This window comes from Oryzias melastigma, linkage group LG3, assembly GCF_002922805.2.
Source record: "Oryzias melastigma strain HK-1 linkage group LG3, ASM292280v2, whole genome shotgun sequence".
In the NCBI taxonomy this organism is placed as follows: domain Eukaryota; kingdom Metazoa; phylum Chordata; class Actinopteri; order Beloniformes; family Adrianichthyidae; genus Oryzias; species Oryzias melastigma.
The window spans coordinates 25,520,911-25,544,653 of NC_050514.1; the positions used below are offsets into that span (position 1 = coordinate 25,520,911).

Genomic DNA, 23,743 nt, shown 5'->3' on the forward strand with positions numbered 1-23,743 from the left:
TCATGTTATGTTCAGCTGTTGTTGTGACGTCATGAGGACCCAGCTAATAAAGTTGTACATGATAACACAGCGGATTAACGTTTTTAATACACACCCCCCCCGGGCCGCGGAGTAGCTCCACACTGGCTGACCGGTCCACAGCCCCAAAAAGGTTGGGGACCACTGATCTACAACATATTCTTTATATTGAAGATATACAATTATATTTACATATATGGTTAAATATCACTTAAAACAAATTTTTAAATGACCACATGCCATTAAACAAACACAAATTTTTGGTTGCCTTTTATTTATCAAAAAAGTCAATCCTGTTAAAACCTTATGAGCTTAGTTTTAGGATCTTTAGTATTAGTGGCAAAAACAAAGACCCAGTGTCAACTACACCACAACAGGAAATGCAACCCAACCCTAATAAAAGCACGAAGCATGGTTCCAGTTTATTAAATCATTTTTATTTTCACAAAATCTTAAAATAAATATATTTTTAATGCAATAACAATCAATAATTACAAGCAAAGAGGAAACCTAATCAGGCTGAACCCAAGGATACCCACTCTATGAGATGAAAGGTTTCAAACAATATAAAAAAACACAAGTTCCTTCCAACACACTCACATGCAGGAGTCTCACTGACACAGGCGCAGAAAACGTTAACATTTTGGATCAAACTAACTTTTACAAACTATCTCAAGGCCAAAAAACTTTGAAACCAATAGTAGTTTAACAAACAACATAACTTAATACCCATTAAAATAAATAAAATGAAGAATCACAAACCCCACACCTAAAATCGCACATTCATCCACACACTAAAATACCACTGTCCCCAGAGAGGGTTCGCAGAGAAGAATCCCAACGGCGAGCAACTCTGACAGTTGATGGCAGCTGCCGTTTCCACAAGGTGACAATACTATGCAGGCCTCTAGGCAATAACACGTCCGTGAAGAAGTCGTCCCGTAGCGTCTCGCCACTCTCTGTCAGGCAGCAGTGTCTTCTGAGTCTCCCGGAAACTGAGCTATTGTAATGAGCCCGCCGGTCGGGCCAAACTCAACACGGGAACGCCGAGACAAAAACGTACATAACAAGGCCAGGCAAGGCAACAGCAGAACAGGTGTTCTAAAAAAAATATCCAGGTACGCAGTAAAAAACATACAAACCAATTTGGCATGTTCACCTACTGGGCGAGAAGAGGGAGGAGTGAAGTGTTGACTGTCAGGAGAAGAAAACCGAACTGCTTCAGGGGATCATGCTTATTGAAAGATTTGATTCTATGAACCCAAGCTGAAAATGTGATGCACTGACTAATGCAAAGTTATGTTTTTTTTTTTAATATATAGGGTGCAGATTTGGAGGTCAGGGATGTGCTTCACTATGTTAACGTTTATCATGAGTAACTATTTGGAGGTGTGATCTGTTCCCTGAAGAAAGCAGATTCATTTTTTTGTTGTTAATAAATATTTCAAAAGACTAAATATTATTTCCTTGAGTTTATTGATGGAGAAAATATAAAGCTCAATAAGTTATTGGCCTAGGAAAAACTCAAGAAGGATAAATAATGAAAGCAAGAATGAGCTTTGGGAATCTACAGAATTTTCACATTTGCTTTTATTCGGACTAAAGGATGGCATTCTGGGAAAGCCAAATGGCGAAGGTGAAGTAGAGTCCCATTTTAAAAAAAAGTTGTGACATTTCAACTTTTGGACAGTAAAAAACTCTTGTTAATTTTGGGAGATGTATCTGACGATGGGAGAAAAGCTCTAAGATTCCTGAAAAATAGATATACCTGAATGGGAAAACTCTTTAACATCAGTTTGTTCACCACGTCCTCACAGAAGAAGAACACTGAAATGATTGCAGATTAAATAATCAGGATTGAGAAAGCCATGACAGTCCTTGTAGAGGCAGGTGAGACATTAGACTGCGTTGATATCATTGGGCCACACTGTAAAGCAGCATTCACACCGGCCATGTTGACTCATGTTCAACCAGCTACTTACAATGAAAAGTCTAAGTGCACGTAAAACCAAGTTTCGGACATTTGCGTTTAGAACTCTCGCAACCATGTGTCGCTATGAAACTTTTAAGAGCATTCTTGGGCTCTACGTACAGATCGGGCGTTCATTGATTGCGCACTGGATGTTCAACCAGTTTTGACTGCTAAAACGTGAAACAGCCAAACCTCTACCAATCAGAGACTTGAATTGTGACGTGTGAATGGTGTCCTTTTCAAAAACACATAAGTGACAACCATTGTAAACTTGACTATAACGGAAAAACTAATAATTGCGGTTTGTGTCCTAATGGGATTATATGACACCAAGATGTACATTTATAGGAATAGAGCTGTAAAAGAAAAAGCCTGGAGCAAAATTTGCAAGATGTGCACTGCTTCATTATTTCACACCAAGCTTCTTTCAACCTCAGGTGGTGGACATGCACTAGTAAATAGTAGAAAAAAAAGAATAAGACGCCCCTCCTCGCTGCTGCCTGCTTGTCTGGTGCTGGTCCGATATAAAAACCACGAGCTAAATGGCCATTCTTGAAACCGCGTATAGCGCGTTCTCGAACGTGCAACACATGTTGCTTTATCGGTTTAAAAGCTACATCTGCGGAGCAAGAAGTTAGTTCATCCTGCCATACTCAGAAGATCTTTGAGTCTGCCTGGCCTTTGCCGTACTGAGGAAGTGCATAGTATCTCAAGAAAAGAGATTACTGATGGCCTTAGGGGGAGAAAAAAAATCATTTGATACTTATCAAACCGGAAATGGTTACAAAAGTGTCAATAGTCAAGCAGATTGTGTGTGAAGTGAAGAAATTCTAATCCATTGATATCCTCTCCTGGAAAGGTCAAACAACAAATATCCCCTGAAGAGCACAGTGTGTGATAGTCTTCAGTGCCACAAAGCAAGTTCCAAGCAGCTCAGAGAGATTGGAATTTACCTCCTATGTCATAGTATTTCCTTATCTGCTTTTGACATTAACACCTTGCACAACTGCTGAAAGTAAAGGGTATGTCGGAGCTGAAAACAAAGTTTGTTGAAGGATGAACAAAGAAGTAATGTTTTATTAACTATTTTTAGCATCATCATTTTGGCATACAATTGTATGCATTGGACTAAATTGTTTATAACTAATAACTAAGCAACTTTTGGATCTCTTTTTGAAGTCTCTTAAAGACCCTCTCCAATCATCTCTTAAGCTCTTTTAAAGCCGTCGTCTGTTAATTAAGATTATGTTGTGTTTAGCCAAAATACAAAAAAACCTGTGTAATTTTTTAGGACATAGTTTCTTCGGAGCTGTTTGTTAGAAATTTGCCTCTAAGTTGTGGGCGGGACTATTGCCACAGAGCAACCCCCTGGGAACCCTGGTTCCGGGACCAGGAACTGCTCTTTGATCCAAGATTCAAGGTGGTCTCTGTTTGTTTCCAGTTGGACTGACCTTCAGTTCGCTTTGAAATTCTTCAGTCTGAATATGATCTGTTCTCTATGCGGAATAACTGGACCAAAACGGCCACTGTAGTCGGTGGTCACTTGATGTAAACAGAGTAGGAAGGAAACAACCGATGAGCTGCAGACAAATGTAATGCAGCGATTGTTGTGTTGTCAAATGGAAAAAAAGGGTCCAACTGTTTGTCAGAGCATTTATGTGCTATCTTATGGGTCCAAGATGACCCAAGCTTTACATTGGCGTGTTATCCATCCCAGGACAAATGTGGATGAAGGTGGACAGGATTTCATGTCTGCCACAGACACCAGGGAAAATCAAAAATCATTGAAAAAAAATGTTCACTGCATTGTCTTGTGGGGTCCAGATGACCCCACTCCCAACGTCAACATACCTAGGATAGCACATGGGTTGCCACCACTGATAAAGCTTCTTACATGCTTTTCTGTGTCTTGTTACGCAGCACGTGCCTGGCTCTGCTGTGACATCATCCTATACAAGCCACCTTGTAGTTCCTTAACAACATTATCTTAAAACCAATGGCATAACACTGAGATGATGAGACACAGCAACTCTTTAAAATGTGGTCAGAGGAATGCAGGTTCATAAAAACAACTTTTAACACGATACACTTATCAGCATACCTTCGAAGCCGACATCTTGCCAGTAACCGCTCTGCAGCATGCCTCTGCTGTGCCCAAGTTGCAAGTAAAAAGTGTTGTACCTGACATCAAAACAGACATGTATAATTGGTCAGCGAAATATAAAGTTCAAATAAGTAAAATACCATGACAAGAATTGCAAAGACTTCAATAATTTCTGCCTCTAGTTGCTTTTCCCCGCCCTTGTAATTCCTGGCCAATAAGTGAAGAGATCTTTAGTCAGATGGTTTTGTTTATAAGCTTTAGTTTGAAAGAGGAAAGGCTAATCCGGACCAAATTAAGCGCACAGACCAAGGGACCAGATCGAGGGATCACATCAAGAGACTTTTTCAGCCTGAATACGCCCTAAGATTAACCTGTTTTCTGCACCACCACCTTTTAGTATCTTTACAATTATGATATCAAGAGAATGTAAATCACCCAGGAATAGTACAATGACCCAAGTCTACAAATTAACAACATGAATGTTGTCAGCAGGTGATCACTGGAGGTATATTTATCCTTGTTCACAAGGATGTCTAATCATTTAGTCCCATATTGAGTTACGACATATTAGCTGGCTGTGCATAATAACAGTTTATGGAAATGCAGATGGGAGGAACAAAGATTTCCCTCTGGCTGTTACATTTGTTGATTTTCAGCAGTAGAGGTTTGGAGGATACACTGACGTGGCCTAAAGCAAGTGTATGTGGTGACAGTGTACACTAGCACCAGGTGTTACAGACAGTACATTATCTTAGCTCTCCAGAGAAAATGAAGTACCCATGCTCAATTTCTCTTCTTTTTGCACACTTTTGTTGAGTTAAGCTGCATGCTGGTGTTCTTAAAATCATCAGTGATTTGTTGACCAGTTTTCTCCATGCCGCACCATGTGTGTCCTGTTGTCTGGAAACTTCTTCTGCCCGATTTGTTTTACATGAATCCAGAGGGAAATAAAATGGCATTACAATAAAGCACAAATGCAATTAAAGCCAAAAATAATAGGCCACAAATCATATACTGGCATATGCTTGTAGGATAAGCACATGCTCATGGGAGCAGCTGTTCTCTCCTCATTTTATACTGCCCTGTCACTCACCGTAACTCTGTTTTTCCCCCACTGAGAGCGTGTTTGTTGTTTGTAGTGTCCCAGTGTAGTATTTACTGTGTGCTCTGCCGCTGTGTAGACTCCATGGGCTTCACAGCCTCTAATTTAACAACTGAAAGACATTTCAAATGGAAGAAAAGAGGAGCAAAGAACGTAGGAACTCAACTGGACTTCAGAGCATTCCTCGCTGTGGTTTTTCCTGATTACATCGGATCACTTTCCAAAGTGGTTTTGGTGATTTCATGATTATGATTTAAGCAGAGCTTTCAAGTGTGCAGTTCTGAGCTGTTCAAACGTCAGGGAGAAATTAGGCAAAACTTATTTCAAGGAGTAGATGGAGAGAGCCTTCTTGCACTCACAAGTGCAACATACTCGAGAGTATCCTTGAGAAATGAAGGACTGTCAAATCCCTACTTTATTATTCAGAATGAAGCGAAAAGAAACCTGATTCTACAATTATTCATTTTCTGTCTGCAAGTCTAAATTAACCCCCTCTTGTCATGTACACAGCAAAAGCAACACTTTTTTTACTGTAGACTTCAGATATTTATGTTTTGCCATGGCTTGTCTATTAAAAGCTAAAAGAACAATTGTATCTCAGGTCAGATTTGTATTTTCTAAATATTTGTGAAATCAAATGTTACTAGTTAGAATTTAATCAACATTTTAAATAAAATAATATTTAACTTTGTGTTTTCTCAACAGAAAAGCAGTTATTATGGGCTTTTATTGCTAATATAAAATAAATTTGCTACATATAGATTATAAAAGCTATCTGCGCTTTTTAACTGTTTTTTTAGCTACAATTCGCAAGGCATTACTATATTCAACGCACTAAAGGGCGCACTTGCTTAAAAGACAGCGTCAATGGATGGTCAATTCTCAAAATATTGTTATATAAGGTCAATACACATTAACTCATAAAGACCCAGACCCATTTTTCCTCAAAAATAAAATGATGTGGAAAATACTGCAAGTTGACCACATTTCAGATGTTTCTCTGTTGCACTAAGGAAGACAAAAGAGTCAAAGATAAGTGAGTCAGTCAGACTTTACTAAGTGTGTGCACCATTAAATTTCTTCTTAAAGTGGAGTGGAGCATGTGGAGTTTGGTATACGCTCTTGGGATACTTTTGGTGGAAATTTAACTCTATAGTGTTCACAGTCATTCTACAACATGTTCGTGACATGCTACACGTTAGCCACATTAGAAGCGTTGGCTATATATTAGCATGTTCATAATAGCTGTAACTCCCAACCCTGTTTGAAATACTTAAATAAACAGACTGATACAGCTAAAACAAACATTACTGTGCCTACGCTAACTTCCAACCTTATTAGTAACTCAAAATAAGCGATAGCCATGTTTGCATATTCACCAAATCAAACTTAACATTTTGATTAATTTGTCAAAATCGCTTTGACATCAGTAATCACATCCAGAATTAACCCATATATAAGAAGCTTCGGACTATGAAACACACAGTTTAAAATATTTAAAAAAAAGCTTTTAAGTGTACTTCATAGTGTAGAAAATATGGTATGTTATCATTATTCTGTCCCTACAAAGTTTTGGCATCTTCATCTTTTACAAGGCTTCTCCTGTTAAATAGTCCTGCTAACAGTATACTGATAAACACTTCAAACAAACTTTATTGTTCATATGAAAACCAAGGTTGACAGTGAATAAATAAGAAAAAGTAGCACAAATTGTTAAATCCTCACCTGAATTCCTACATAACGCACTTTCATTATAGTGCATTTATTACACAACCTCAACTTTTTAACATTAAGTCTTACCAGCCTAGCTGGTTGTAATCTTACTGATGGGGTTAGGTAAGGTTGATTCTTTTAGTTTTTTTAGTTGCTGTTAAATCTCTATATTTTTTGTAGGCCTAAGGTTGGTGAGATTTTCCTTCTGCTAGTCACGATATCTTTAGTCTTTGTCTGATAAAACAGCCTGTTTCACCTATATATAGGCACCTCTGACTGCTCAACCTCTGGTGTCACTGATGCCCTCGCAGTGCTCTTGCTGGCTGTGCCTAGCAAAGAAAGCGCTGTTATGACAGTCCATTGGAGCAGGTGTCAACAAAAATAGGATTAACCCTTTTAACCTGATTTCTTTTCTTTGCCTCACCCTCAATCCTTCACAGGCCCTTAAATCTCGCCGTGTCTGTTGCTGGTCTGTTAACATCCACTGGGCTGCTCTTTTTTTCACACCCATTTTATCAGAGATTGCAGCTCCCTGGTGGCAAATGCACAAATGTGCAGCAAAATTTAAATCAGGTTCTGTTAAAGTCTGAGGGAAAAAAATCTGACCCTAAAATGGTGAAACCTAAAACTGCCATACCCCAAGAGTCTCACATTCTTTTAAACTATTAGTACTGTTAAAGACAGCTGTACTTCATGATGTCTATTCTAGCTATTCACTGACTGTATATACGTATCTGGACAGAGTGACTCCTCCCTCTTTGCATTCCAAATAGGTAGTACAGTGTTCCCTTGTTTATCATGAGGGAAACATTTCATGAATAATCCGCAATAGGTGAAATCTACAGTAGGATTACAGATGTTTTAAACCTGTTAAACCTGTCACTACTCATTTAATACACTTTTATTAGAAAGACATTAACATTTTCACACTTTTCTCTCTAGCTGACTTCCGTAGTGCAGCAGTAGGGCGGTCGATTCCTGATCGGAAGCGAGCGGGTTCGATTCCCGCGTTGCCCGCCCATGTGTCGAAGTGTCCTTGGGCAAGACACTGAACCCCAAATTGCCTCTGGTGGGAGGTTGGCGCCAATGTTTGGCAGTGGAGCCACCAACAGTGTGTGAATGTGTGTGTGAATGGGTGAATGGGTCTGTGACTGTGAAGCACTTTGGGCCCTCGTAGGAGGGTAGGAAGCGTTATACAAGTGTGCGCCATTTACCATTTACCAAAGTTTAGAGCATCATAGAAAATAAGGCCAGTATTACAGAATGAAAACAAACAGTTAATGCAATAAAGATTTATAGACCCACTCAAATGAAAATGGTCTTTTTTGTGTTAACATGTTCTTGTAACATTTTTCTCATAGTAGAGGACTTTCATAAAATATTATACATTTAAAACTGTGTTTATGAGTATTTATTAATTCAAATTCCATTGGATCAGAAAACTGGTTGCTAGAAAAAGCTCAGACTAATAACGCAGCTTCTGAAATATGTGTACCAAAGTCTCCTCTCCCTTTAAACGCACTAATGCTTAGGTTTGACAGACATGATGAGTTCTCAGCACTCGTGCTATAGCAAATTGCAATTCTGGCTCAAACCTATAAGACTGGATTAATCAAACATTGCTCATTGTTATTTTCACAACGCTAATGTTAGCTTGAGGCTATACGTTCGCTCGTGAACACGTACAAACAGAAATCTCAGCAACAGGGGGGGTACTTTGCACCAAAAGTCCCGCCAACAACCCAGAATTGTATTTCCAATGAGCTACTGCCGCTGTGCATAAAATATGTCTTAAATGTCTTAAATGGAAAAGGGTTTTTGATTTTGGCCCAAAATCTTCAGAATCATGATTTAAAGATTGCTGGAACGATTTAACGATAGAAAAAAATATGGTAGGAGTGGTTCTTCAAGAAACTCTGGCAAGCTGCACATGCAGTGTCTCTGAACAGGAGACTCACAAAAGAGATCGATTGACAAGACCAACGGCCAATCAAAACACAGAACACAATATGCTGTAAAAACAAAAAATAAACAATCAAAGTTGTAGTGAAAAACATCCGCAAAACAGCAAGACAGGCTCCAAGAAGCCAAAACCCCATAAACTTCTATTGAGAAATAAGTAGCTATACCTATTATTTTTATATCTTTTTACCTCTTTTTTAACATGTTTTTGCTAGTATAATTTTTTTTGTTGACCTTTTTTCTGGACTGCAAGTTATGTAAGATATGAACTGACCAATTAGATGTCTCAATAAAAGTGCTAGCTTTGTCTGGCTCCAACATCTGTATCGTGAATCAGAATTGACTTTATTTCGTTACTGCCGGAAGTAAAGCATATTCTACAGTTGATGTCCCACTCACTCTGTCCAGTTCTCATATACAGACAATGGCTGGATTTCTGAACTGCATACATGGATGAATATGAAACTCGCTGACCAGAATTTAGATTTATTTTTCTGCAAGCAGCTTCCAAAAAAAAAGGTGATCGTGATCACATGAACTTATCTCTTATCTTTCTTGTCTCGTTCTTTATCTGACAAATATTTAGTCAAATGTAACATGGCTTTAGTTTACTTAAAAAAAAATCTTAAAAGCGCTCACATAAAAAGTAAATGTCAAGGAGGTATTCAAAAAATACAAATAAATTCCTTCTCCTTTGATCGTGAAGTTTCCCTAATCAAGAGAACCAAAAATAATTTTCACCATATGCCATTGTCTAAGCAACAGCAGGTGAAATATTAAAGCGTGTCATGATTTATTTGACAGAATCAAAGCCTAAATGCACATCTTCACTGCTTTCACAGGAATTAGGGGGTAAATCACAGCCAGGTGCTTCTGATCAAATGCACTTCATTAATTAAACATCAGCCAGTGTGAGCACCTCTATAAAAGGAGAGGTTTTAGGGACCAATTAAGTATTCAGGAGTCTGTTACCACAATGACAAGAAGGAGAGACCTCAGCAATGGTGTGAGAGGCAATTTTTGCTGCCATCAAATAAGGGAATGTTTAAAACGCTTCTTCCAGACAATCAATAAACAGTAAGAAAGGATGTCGACTGTGACAAGAAAGAAATTGGTTTTAATGATAATCAAACAACCCAGTCATTGATAAGTTACACTTGTCAAAAGTGTGTTTTGTTCCCATGATGGTAGGTTAGCAGTGGCAATAATATATTTTACACAACAAAAAAAGAGGCTGATAGGAAAATTAGCTTCATTAAACGCTATATTTTGAATAGTTTCACAGCTTCCATTGTTTTCAAACAGCCTTTTCCGAAGGGAAATTAAAATAATTCTTTTCAAAGCGGCCAAATCTCTTCAATAAAAATGTATTAAACATTTCAATAAAACACCCAGACTTTAACATGTAATTAGATTTTTGATGGGAACAGCAGTTATTAGCAAGTGACTCGTCTGTACACAGAGAAAAGACGGAAAATGACCTTCTTTGAATTCAGACTGCCTTTGGCCTTGTTCTTTGTGTACATGATAGAAGCTCCTGCTGGCCCAAGTCAGTCAAATAAAAAGGTTAATCTTGTGGTCTTGAATGTTTTGCAGTCGCACCAGTTACATTGTGCGGCTGAGAATACATACAAATTTTATAACTGCTGGCTAATGTCAACTAATGCTGCTGCTGGCTTATTAGAAATTGCATTGGGATATGAGTTAATGAGTTTTAGTTCTGGGCACCTTTTTTAAATGTCAGTTTTGAAAGTGTTGTGTATTTAGGATATTTTTAGTTATGTGTGTGTTCCTGAGTGCATCATGTATATTCAGGGATCTTGACAAATAGGACAACAGTTTCTTTTGTTTTGAAGTCTTTCAAGACTTCATTTATTAATGTTTTTATCTGTCTAGTTAATATCTTAACCCATTTTATCCCTTATGGGGTCTAGGGGTTAAACTGGCCACTGTTGGGCGGGGTACACACTTTAGAGGTCACCAGTCTGTTGCAGTGCCACACATTTACACATAGGGACAATTCAGTCTCCAATTCACCAATGAAGCATGTTTTTTAGGCTATGAGAGGAAACTGGAGAAATTGTAATTGTACAAAAGCAGAAAGTCGGTTATAAAATTTAAACAATAGATGATTGATAAACTTAACTTAACACACTAAATAAAACTGGTTAGCCCTGCCCTAAGCCCTCCTTCTCGGTAAGGAAAAACTCCTAAAAAAAAAAACCTGATACCAGGAAAAAATAAACCTCAGGGATGTCCACATTAGGAAGGATTCCTCTCCCAGGACGGACAGGCGATGTACCAGGACTGTTAAAGAAGAATTAACTTACTAAGTACTAAGTAGGAACCATTATGATTAATGCGGTTTTCCCCATTGTTAAGACCTCTCTGTTTACACGCTCCCCCGCTAACTTACATTTGAGTCAGATGTCAGCTTAGAGGAGGAATACGTGGATCTAATTGTTTAGAAATGGAGGCATCCGAATAGAGCGGAGCTGGGAGCTGCTCCTGTTTAAGGTAATTTAAGTAAAGAAATAATCAGAAATGTAATTTTGAGCTGAATAGTCTTTGTATAATTTCTCAGTGGTTAGAAAAATTCCACAAGAACGTGTAAAAGACACCAATAACAAAATGTTTTCATCTGAATGGGTCTTTAAGATAAGACTTTTTATGTAGTTTTCATTGCTTAAAGTGCACTAACAAAACTGATCAGATCCAACAAAAAACTTCACTTTCAACATATACAAACTGTTTCTATGGTTTGCACACTTGCTCCTCATGAAGTAAAAAAAATGTGACCTGTGCATGATTGTGGCATTTTAAGTAATTTCTCTATAGTTGCTCAAATTTCACTCATCTCTGACTTAGGCTTTTGATAAATCAGTACTCCTTAGATGCACCCCTGATAAAACCAAATCTTCAGAGGGAAAATTGCAGCACAAATGAATAATTCAAAGGGAAGACATTTTTTCATGCATAAACAGTTAAATTGCAATCACTTAATCAGCCAAAATCTCTTTTGCAGTCACAATGTTAGATTGTGTTTTCAGTTTTCTTCTGCTCCTGTCAGTGTGGTGCAAAATGTTAAAAACTGTCTGCTGTGTAAAGTTGGAATGAGTAATAACCTGCTTGCATGCTGTCCATGTGTTTCCCAGTGTGCATCTCACAGGGCAAAGGTAAAACGTGCACACATTCATGCATAAGGCAATGCATGCGCGGTAGGTTCCTCATATAGTTCCCTCATCTTCCCTGCACTTCTTTAATTTAAATATTTGCTGCACTGTAAGTCTGTTTTGGGCTGTTTGTGCAGGCTCTCACAGTCCATTTCACATAGCCTGGCTATAGTAAGGTGAGGAGAATGAGAGAGGCTTATCATGTAGTGAGATGCACTCTCAGGGTGACAACATGTTCCAGCTGTCCCTGGTCACCTCACTGGAACGATGATTGGACAGTGGCTTCATTCTCTCCAGATAGTGAAATGTCAGAACTCCCATCTTCAGCAAAGTCATCCATTAGGATCTTGGAAAGTTATGTTCTGCTTTCTTTTTTTTTCTTTTCTATTTGACAAATCTGATATGTTGAAAGATTCTCATGTATTGTGTCATCATTTAAAGGGTGTATTTTTAATTCTTAAAAACATGTTGTCTTTTTAAAGATCAATGCAATATTTTTTGGTGTTTTAAAATAGTCTTTTTTTCTGATGATGGAGGACATATAAAAATAAAATTAGGATTTGCTTTGCATATTTGACTATTTATTTATTCATATTGTGAATCGGGAGCAGACGAAAAAAAAGCAGTTTGAAAATGAACTTATATGTGATGTAGAAAATATCCTGGGCGGGGCACAAGCTCAATGCTTCGCTCTGCAATGGGGAGAGGAAGAGGGGGTGGGGATGCTCTATGCCAACAATCCTGCCCACAACTCTGAGACAAATTTCTAATGAACTACCTCTGCTATGCAAAAACTATTTCTTAGAAAATTTCCCAGGTCGTTATTGTATATATGAACATGTTCTTAACAGCTCACGTGGTTAAATAAAGGTTTAAAAAATATAGAAAATGACACTTTTTTTTTTTTTTGGCTAAAAATGGCATAATCATATCTAAAAGACAACTGGGAACGATTTTACAACAGTTGATCAAAGTGGGACTTCAATGAGTTACCATCAGTGTGTGAGATGCAATCGAATTTTGAAATATCTTTAAAAAAAAAAAAAAAAAAAGGCTAAGTTGGTTTGTTTAAAAAATCTCACTGGCTGTTATTATTTTGCTGCTCTGTGACCCATTGCCGAATCAAAACTGGCCTTCAACTGATGCTGATACTACTACATGACAAGTTGTAAAAAAATAGGGGAGAAAAATCCTTTAAAAAAAACCCAAGGTTATGGATCAGCAGAGTGACAATTGGGAGATTTGCTGCGATAGAGCTGGATTCTGAAGAGTGGAGTTTAAAGAGATTCTGGAAGCCAGAGAAAGACACCCCTCTTTCTGAAACATCTCATTGCTGCATGTGATGCACATGACTCCCCTGCTAACTGTGATTTGAGATTTAAAAGAAAAGAAACTGGATTGTTAAATCCCATTTTAATGGCTGCCCAGCTTTTACCAACTTTTATTTTTAGAACGATGTTCCTCTATGTCATGGTTCCACTGCATAATAAAATACAGTAAATTGACCCTCTCTATGTTTAGGTTTCTTGACCTCCATTAGGATGCAAGCACAAGAGGGAAACCTAGAAATACTGAGCTTTTTTTCTGCACACATCTACCCACACAGACAAAGAAGAATATGGATGTGAGTCAGCAGGTACACAGGATTTCCCAAGATCTCTGTAGCGCTCATTTAATTCTAAAAACTAAGCTATCTAAGATTACGCGTTTACAATGCTGTGATTTATGAGCAAATTTAAAAGCAGACATTCTCATCAGCTTTAGCTGTACTTGTGGACTCTTCAAAGAAGTGGGTCACTTAAGCTGGAAGCCGGACCATTCCTGCTCTTGCTGGTGGCAATTTTTTGGCCCAATTCCGCTCTTACCCCTTAGCCACTCCACTGTCCCTTAAATATCACCTTCACTGCCACTTGCCCCATGTTTGAAGGTACAATGGATCAAACGGGCAGTAGTCCCTTATGAAATGAGACACAGCACAGTTATTTGTCATTTTAAACTGCTGCCAGCCACAATTAATAGGGTACTGTGTTTAACCATGGTAATCACCATGATGATGATCATAGAAAGGGATCGGCATCTGTCAATACCAATAAATGGCATGTACCTGTAGCGTTTTCCCAAATATATCATGTGGGTTATGTTGGAAAAATAACATGTGGTAGGTGAAATCCGCATAGTAGGATTACAGGTGTCTTAAGGCTGTAGAACCTCTCACTACACACTTTATACATTTTTCTCAGACACATAGCGTATAAACATGTTTACACTTTACTCTCTTGTTTAACCTTTTGTTAAAAATTAGTCCAGTTTTGTGGAATGAAAACAGCTATCTGCCCACAGTTGAAGACTTTTGTGAATTTGGCAAACGGAACACTTTCTACACAGAAACCCCTAACACTTTGACCTTGGAGACAACTACAGAAAATTTACTCAGTCACAAAATACTATTTTTATGTAACACAGCATTTTATCAAATTACATTTTTCCACACAAACTAAAAATGGAACTTTATTTGGATATCTGAAAAAAAACCCTGAAAAATAAACAACTACACTAAAGCAATGGTAGTAAATGACTTTGCTTCCTTCCACCCTCTGCTTTTCTCATGCTAATGTGTCTGCATGTTTTTAAGAACTGACAGCCTTTTTAATTAGCATTTAGAGGTGAGGGTTTGCACCAAACAGGAAACACAGAGAAAGTAACAAAGTTACGATCAATTATTGTTCAGAGGCTTTTACTGCAAAAAAAGTTGTTTTTATTAATTCAGCTTCCATCCAAATGTGAATACCTTCTCATCTTCTGAGTTTGATTCTGTTAAGTTGAATAATGTTCACGAGTCTGTAAAGAGCATTGTTTGTTTCTTTGTTTCCTTCTGCTTTGTTGCGTTGGCATGATGGATGGGTGACCTTACAGAGCAGTTTTACTCATTTAGTGAAAACTTTGGGAACAATACCAAAGGTGAAAGAATTGATTTCAAGTCACACATTTTATGGAAAAGCTGCCACAGGTGTTCCATATAAAGCTTTAGAATAGCTTTTTACTCTGTGCTGCCATTTGTTCAAGTTATAATATGTTGTGTTTTTTGGCAGGACACACATTTACTGTGGGGTCTGTAACAACAATAAAAAAAGATTGGACATAAGAGCAATAAATTATCAAACTTGAACTACCATATTTTCTACACTATATTGGAACACCGGATAAAAAGGTTTGCTATCAATAAATAATTTATTTTCATCTTTATTTCATAAGGCACATTAGTGCTATGGTCACATATACAACTGCCACCATTATTTTTTTTTGTTAGCGTGGTCATAAATGCAGACAGCTGCGACGTCAGTCATTCGCAGTGGTCCTCCATGAGCTCAGAGAGCTTGTGTGTGTACACAGACACATGAAACAAAGGGATTAAGGGGTCCACGGTGGCCGTGATCGCCAGATTGTTGTCTGGTCATTGCCAGGCCCCCGGCCCACATCTACAGCTCTTGCTGGCAATTTCTAATAATTGGACCTCGGAGATCCTATCAGTCAATTATTGTGCTGCTGCCACCACCGACCATTCACTGGACATCCACTGCCCGCCCTCCAAATGTGCCTAGGTGGCCACTGCCCCAATATAATAAAATTGTCCGATTGCAGCTCAATTTTAACTTTTTTTTAAATCCTTGGCTGACGCCGCCCATAAAATAAAAATGGGACTGCGACCGCCCATATACAAATGCCACCATGCGGCTACCTGCCGATTTAGCTGAAAACTGGCATTCAGGTTGCAGCGTGGTGACATTTTGGCATATGTGACTGTAGTCTAAGCGAGACAAAAGATTCAGAGACTAGTAATTCTCTTACTCATTCACACTTCAACTGCAATCGAAGTAACTTTAGAACTTGAATAACGCTTTGTAAATAAGCCTCATTAGAAGCTTTAGCTGCGTTAGCATATCTACAATAACTGTAACCCTTCATCTTGTTTGCCTTATGTAAAAAAACAGACTGATACCTCTAGCAAATGTTACTGTGGCTACACTAACTCTCAACCTATTAGTTACATGACATTAGTGTATTTACAATCACATCTAACTTTGTTAGCAACTTGTAAAAAAAAAAAAAAAAAACAGACTGAAAAACAGGCTCAAAGAAGCATTACTGTGGCTACGTTAGCGCCAAACCTTGTTAGTAACACGCAATAAAAACACAGTCCGACACCACTACATGTTCATTGCATTAGCATAGTTACACTAACACCCAACTTTACTAGAAACTCTTAAAAAACAGACTGATACCACTAAAACAAGTGTTACTGTGGCTATGCTAACTCCCAACCTTATTTATAACATAGAATAAAAAAAACCTCTGGCACCGCTACATGTTATTTGCGTTAGCATATTTACAATCACACCTAACTTTATTAGCAACTCTTAAAAAAAAAAACAGAGTGATGCAAATAAAACAACCGTTACTATGGCTATGCTAAGTCCCAACCTTATTAGTAACACTTAATAAAAACACAGTCAGACACCACTACTTATTCATGTTAGCATATTAGCAATCACACCCAACTTTATTAGGAACTGTTAATAAAACAGACTTATACCACTAAAACAAATGTTACTGTGACTATGCTAACTCTCAACCTTGTTAGTAACATGTAATAGAAACACACGTGTTGCGGAGTCCCATTACCATATTTACAATAACACCCAAACTTGGTTGCAAATAGAAAAAATCTGCTACTTTGATAGAGTACAGTCTATCTCTCCAAATCGCTTCGACATCAGTAACCACATCCCAAATTAATTCCTATATAAGTCACTTTAGATTGAAAGGCCCACTATCACTTCTTGAAAAAAAATTAAGGCTTTTAAGTGCATCTTATAGTGCGTACAATTCTGTAATCCATTTTTTCCATAAACAACTAAAGAAATGGCAAATATATTAGCTTGTCTTTGAAGTTTTATTCATCCTCCTCAGCTTTAAGTCGTAATGTGAGCCAGCTAGGATGTGGCAATGTCTGTCTAAATATAACTCTACCTGACAACACGCTGGAACAGGAGATACCCTCTTGCTTTGAAGAATTCCAATTACTGTCACTTTGTGTATGTGTGCTTGTGGTGGTGAATGAAGCTGTCATTGTGTAACATATGTTTATACTTTCATGCAGAGGGTTTCCTTGTTGACAAATGCAAAGATATTATACTGTTGTGTCCAAATGTGACATTTCTGTGCTTTTTTAAACTTGGAGGACTATGCATGTCACAACATTTACACAAACACTCACTATGATAATCCAGTCTACAATTATTATAGATTCTGTAGCCAAAAGTGATAAAGTTGTTCTGTATTTCTGTTCAGCTTAAAGAAGGGTCAAATTAAACATTTTTCAAAGAGGATTTATTTGATGACTGCACTCATTGATATGAAGATGAAAACACTATTTTTTTGTCTGTTCTATGACAATATTGGTATTAAATTAAACTTTAAATGCAACAAGAAACATTAGTGACATTCTGCAACATTTAGTTATCACAGGAGACTGAGAGGTAGTTCGCCACATGGAGCTTTAAAAAGTCTAATTCTTGCCAACATTCAGCAAAGTGATTTATTGTTCAACTTCAGTATAGAGCAAATTAACTAAAATGTGTTCTAGAACTAATTTGTAAAAAAATCCAAGATATTACACTTTTATTTGACTTAAATAGAGACCGTTTCATTTCAGGCTTTTTGATTTTCTACATTTCATTATGTACCATATGAGTTATATATTTCAGGGTACCGTGAAGAAACCATAAATCCAGATACAGAGATGCAGAGCCACACCACCAGGACAGACATGAACAGTAATTACTTGCTGTTCCTCTTTTTGCAGCAAAAATGTGTTATGGTTACGTACAAATTCTTTCATATTGAAATATTGTTAATATTAGTTTTACACATGATAGACGATGATTAAAACCGTTATTGTGTCAACCAATGTTTAGTGACAGAGAAGACTACACGAAAGAAATACAAAATATTTGCATTTAATGTAAAATCTCCTTTATTTCTTTTAATTACTGGGAAAAACATTATTAGGTATTTAGTGGTAAACAACAAAATAGAAACTGTGTAATTTTGCTATTTCGCAAGAGCCTGTTTATAATTAAACAAGTGAAAAAAAATTTTTATTTTTCATTGTAATGTAAATATCTGCACACATTTAAACTTAAAACTGTTATTTAAAGACACTAATTTCAGACATTGAGAGGCTGTTCTGGCAGAAAGCTTTAGCTAAACAAGAGTTGTTTGTTAAAACAATGGAAAACACTTTTATGAAGTCTGAGAAGGTCATTGTTAACTGGATGGTTTAATCCAATGTAAGCAAATGAATGTACAAAGTATAAACCAAACAGAAACTTTGTGACACTTGAACAAGAAATTGGCATTATACTGTCAACAGACACTATATTATAGAAGATGAAAGGTTATATTGAATTTAAAAGATGTCGTTTTTATCCTTTTAACACAGGAGATGTCCTCATCGAAATAATGCATTCACACTGGACTCAATATGGGCGTGAAATTTGCGTCGGCTGTCTCTCTTTTGATTTGCGTCAGATTTACTGCTCATAGCCTGCCCAGTCACAGAGCAACAGCCAAAGTTTTTCTGGACTTTATTCATTGCCACATCATGGAAAATATGTTTGATGTTGAGCGGTTAGCTTGGATTTATACATCATTCAGAGTCTCTCCCGGTGCGGTGTACTTCACTCTTTCAGCAAGAGCTGTGCGATGGGTACAAAGAATGTCAACCCTGGAACTGAAACGCTGGTGTAAAAGGGCTAACTGCTTTTGATTGAAGGAAAGTAGTGTGATAAACTCACAATACAATTTTAACATCAAATAAATATCAGAAACTTATTTTTATTTTTACCCATTCAGCAGGATTAAGTATTTATGACACTTGTGCTAGAAGTGAAAATGAACAAAGCAGCATCACAAATGAGTGAAGGAATGTCCTTGAATGGCTAATGCAACAATTTGTTTTGATGCTTTTGGGGGGTAGAGGTAACTATTGGATTTATACATAGCTCTAAATCTTTTAGAGGCATCTATTGAACCCCTAGGGGGATTTAATGCCATACCAGCTAGCATCAGTGTCAAATCTGTCAGTTCAGAAGTTATTACACAGAAGTTGTCCTAATGTGAGCATTGCCTCATACACAAACCTGAGGTCAATTTCCTTCTTTATGTTCTGGTCTCCAGTGAGTCGACACAGAAAAGGGTCACACCATTAGGTAGTATCTAAAGAAGAATTGACCATTCTTTTCTGTTTCTCTTTAATACAGGTTTTACTGGGACTTGACAATGCTGCTGCTAATGGTTGGCAACCTCATCATCATCCCCGTGGGCATCACTTTCTTTAAGGACGAGCACACACCTCCTTGGATTGTGTTTAACGTGGTTTCCGACACATTCTTCCTCATGGACCTGGTCCTCAACTTCAGGACGGGGATCATCAAAGAGGACAATACAGAGATCATCCTGGATCCACAGCAAATCAAGATCAAATACTTGCGGAGTTGGTTTGTGGTGGACTTCATTTCCTCCATTCCTGTGGACTACATCTTTCTTGTTGTTGAAACGCGCATTGACTCAGATTTCTACAAGACGGCGCGCGCCTTGCGGATCGTCCGCTTCACAAAGATCCTAAGTTTGCTACGACTTCTGCGCCTCTCCAGACTCATCCGCTATATTCACCAGTGGGAAGAGGTAAGAAAATTGATGCTGAAATTTTTCATCACCTTGAATTCTGTCTGATTTGTAACTTTCTTGTAAAAACTGAATCCCCTGGATGTTTAAATGACTCCTTTATACAGAGAAATTTTGGAATTATCTAGAAGAATCACAAAGACTAACAATTGTGCAATCATCAATTATCTAGTTTTACTCACAAAGTCTATTTCTATTAAAAAATATCCCTTCCTTCTTTATTGGTTCCTTGTAAATCTGCTTCTTTTCACTGATTTTACCCTTGAAAAACATAAAAAGCTCTTGCAGACTTGCAAACTCCAGTCACCAATAAGTTGATGAATGCGTGACATTGATGAGTAATTTCTTATTTGTCTTTCCAGTAAGCCGTGGGAGCACAGAGCTCTTAGAGATCCCGCTGCATTTCAGACATGATTATAATTGCAGCAATAATTAGGAAAGTTCCCATTGATCTCACTGGATGAATCTTGTTATTCATTCTCAGAGGTAACAGATATTTGAAGGCGCCAGAATAGCCAATCACAGTCAACATCAAGTTATTTTATTCGATTGTGACAGTAAGGGAAAACTCTAGTCAACGTAATATTTTCAGATTGATGGAGAGAAAAAGTTAAGAGCTGCATTTAAGTTATCTGTTTAAATTTAAAACAAATAAATCATTGAAAAAAAATCTTTTTCATACAGCCTTCCTAATGTTAAGCAGTTTGTTTCATGGCTTGTTGTCTTTTACATAACCTGTGTAGAAAGACAATAAGAGCTAGATATATAGCATTACCTGCAATAATGCTAGTGTGAATGCTGTAGCTGAATGTGGCTGCTGAAGATGCTGAAATTGATAACTAAAAATGCTGAAGCTGATAGCTGAAATCGCTGAAGCTAATAGCTGAATCGCAAGCTAAAGTATTAGATAGATGCCAAATTAGCCTAAAAACTGGTAAAATGTCTAACTTTGTCAAACAGCTAGCCTGTAGCTGAAATATTAGCTAAACTCCAAAATAGCCAAAAAAATAGAAAAATGCTTAAATTAACCAAAATAGCTAGCATGTAGATGAAATATTAGCTGAACTCCAAATTAGCCTAAAAAATGATAAAAGCCTAAATTAGCCAAAACAGCAAGCATAAAGCTTAAGTATTATTAGCTAAACTTCAGATTAGCCTTAAAAAACAGAAAAAAGCCTAAATTAACTCAAACACGCTAGCATGTAGCTGAAATATTACCTGACTCAGCATTCACAAAATAAGATATTAAAGCTCAAAAAACCTAATGTTCCTGTTTGTATATACAATTTTAAAGTACAGTTTGTATATTTTCACACAAATTTCTAGGTCAAAATCTTCATTACAGGTAAGTAAAATAACATGATCTCCAGTACAATCCATAGCCACTGGAATTGACTTGATAATAAATCTGCTAATGATCCAAAAGTTCAATACATAAATGGTTAAGATGGCTTGTTGCAGCTCAGATTTACAACTATAGTATTTATTTGATTAAAAAAAAGTCTTTAAAAACTTTAGAAAGTAAAAGTACCTAAGGGAAAAACAAAGCTTGTAATTATTCAAAAGTCTTTTGTGGTTTAGTTTTCTCGGAAATGTTTCTTGTGAAGAAACATTTTTCTTCCTTAAAACAGACACAAGAAACAAGAAAAAAGTAGCTTTGACGTGCAGCAGCGGTGACGCATCTTTTGGTTTGACGTCACTGCTCGGAGAACATTTAGTTTAATTTAGTGCAAAAGCACTCTAATCACTGATGTCAACATTATATTTTGGTAGATAAAATACATATCTTTGTTCAAATTGTCAATCTTTATCTTCATTAATGTGGCTTATAAAAAGATTAAAGTGGATCTCCTATCTGTTACACGTTCATCAAAGTCGAGGAGTGATGGATTGGTTTGGAAAGCACTTTTATTTTGTCTAGACTCCTATTTTGTCAGCGTAGAACTCCAAATGCAGCCACAGGAATACATGCTAATGAGGTTGTGTTTCTTTTTGGAAAAGGTAAATTCCAACCTAGCACCGGTCAAAGTGAACGTACATACAGACCTGCACAGTGACAGCAAAGTTGGAGCTTTTCAAATATTCAGTTGGCACTCTGGGAAGAACAGTGGATAGAAGTGTGGTGACATTAATCATGCAGGGCCTCTGTGATGCCATTTCAAAGAGAGGAAAAGTTCAAATGAATCACAGGGGAGACTACCTTTGCTGCTCCGTGTCTTTGTTCACACTTGCTGTTGTGTTTCTGAACACAAATGAAGGCAGCGACACGTGGAGTTGAGGGCAAAGCCTGCATCCAACTGCTGCTAAATGTTTACTCTGCAATAAGTGTCAAAATGGTGCAGTTTTGTGAGAAACTATGACACTATGAGAGAGAGACAACGCCACGCTCTCTGAGCGTGTCCCGCTGTTGTTTTGCATATCTGTGTGTTTGTCTGATTAATTCTTGTTAGGCAGACGGAGCGAAAGGCCAGATTTGCCTCAGCGCCACAGAACTCCAGATGCATACTCAGAAATGTCATCTGTCACTGCTGAATAACTTGTTGCCAAGATGTCAGTACCTGACTGGCTTTTTGACTTTTCCCATTTATGCTACTTTTCACAGCCGACATCAAGATCACAGCTTGAATGTTCTTGTACTTTTCATATTGACTGAATTAAATAACAGCATTTTATTGTTTAAACTGGCTCTACTAGTTCAGGATAATGCATGGAAGCTATCATTTGCAGACAAAATTGTTGCAATTTATGCAGGTTACATGCCAAGAATGATACTTTATTGGATACATTTAGTGACAACAAATAGGATTTTTTTTTCTCACAGCATGAAAAGTCCAAACTGTTCCAACAAACTCTTCCAATTGGCTTTATTTTTTAATAATTGTACGAGTTCTGTATTTGTATCCTCAGAAGCTGTGATGTGCCATCATCCCCGAGCGTGTGAACATATGCCTGTTACCATGCTCTGAGTAACTTTTTTGACATGAACTGCACACGCATGTCCTCTGGAGAACATGCCGCAGAGCGCCCAGAGGCTCAGACATGTTGGCACATAACCACAAACTGTTGATGTGTCCTTCAGCGCGAAACTTCTAAATTGCCGCAACGAGTCTTCCCGGAAAATAACAAAAGGGGGACAGAGATTCCAAGCAGATCTTCATGCCTATACAAAACAACATCAAAAACAAATACAGCTTTGCACGTTTTTGGTTCTCGAAGAACAGAGGCTTTCCTCCGCCTCCAGTTGGTGAACTGGAACCGGTGCGGCAAGACAGTAGGTACCAGGCTGCAGAGAAAGAAAAAACGCATTTTATTCATAATTTGATTCTATAGGAAGTTTTATTTTGTAAAAGTACTGGATTCCCTTCACCACATTTGAATCATTCTTGACTCAATCAAGTAGTTCAGTCACGTGTCAGGAATACGTCCGCTACATATTTAAAGCAGCTGTGCTGACCGCTAAATTTAAACTCCAAAAGAGCAAAGTTAATAAAAAAGAAATGTATGTAGGAAAGTTTATTTTGGAAGAAAAAAACAATTGTGGAAACAGAAGAAGAGCCTTTGACTTTAAATAAAAAAGGAGAGCTTCATAAATCAAGAGTTTTTACTAAAAATATAAATTTATTGGACAGACACCTCAATAATAGTGCATAATATACTGCTAATAAAATGTCTCAAGCAGTGGATTCACATTTGATTGATTTACCAAATACCAGTTTTATTTATTTATTTATTGTTTTTTTAGTCATCCTTTGTACTTAAAAAGTTCAATTAGGCTGAAATTGGTGACTGATTTTCTTTAGCTTCCAGATTGACAGTTAAGGGTTAAGGGAAAATCTGTATCACTTTTAATTGGTTCCTACATGAAGTTAAGTGTAAAAATAAAGTCTAAGGCAGCTGCAGATATTTTACAAAGAAAACACATTTTACCAGCGAAAGTTTAGGAAAAGAGGACG

At 37.4% G+C, this 23,743-nt stretch overlaps 1 protein-coding gene across 1 annotated transcript in view; it reads left to right on the forward strand.

Annotated features, from left to right (window-relative positions):
• Positions 1-23,743, forward strand: part of hcn4 (hyperpolarization activated cyclic nucleotide-gated potassium channel 4) — a 92,486-nt gene that overhangs the window by 12,655 nt on the left and 56,088 nt on the right. The window contains exon 2 of the mRNA XM_024295907.2: positions 19,367-19,790. Within this exon, the coding sequence (XP_024151675.1) occupies positions 19,367-19,790 (424 nt within the window). The remainder of the gene's footprint in view (positions 1-19,366; positions 19,791-23,743) is intronic.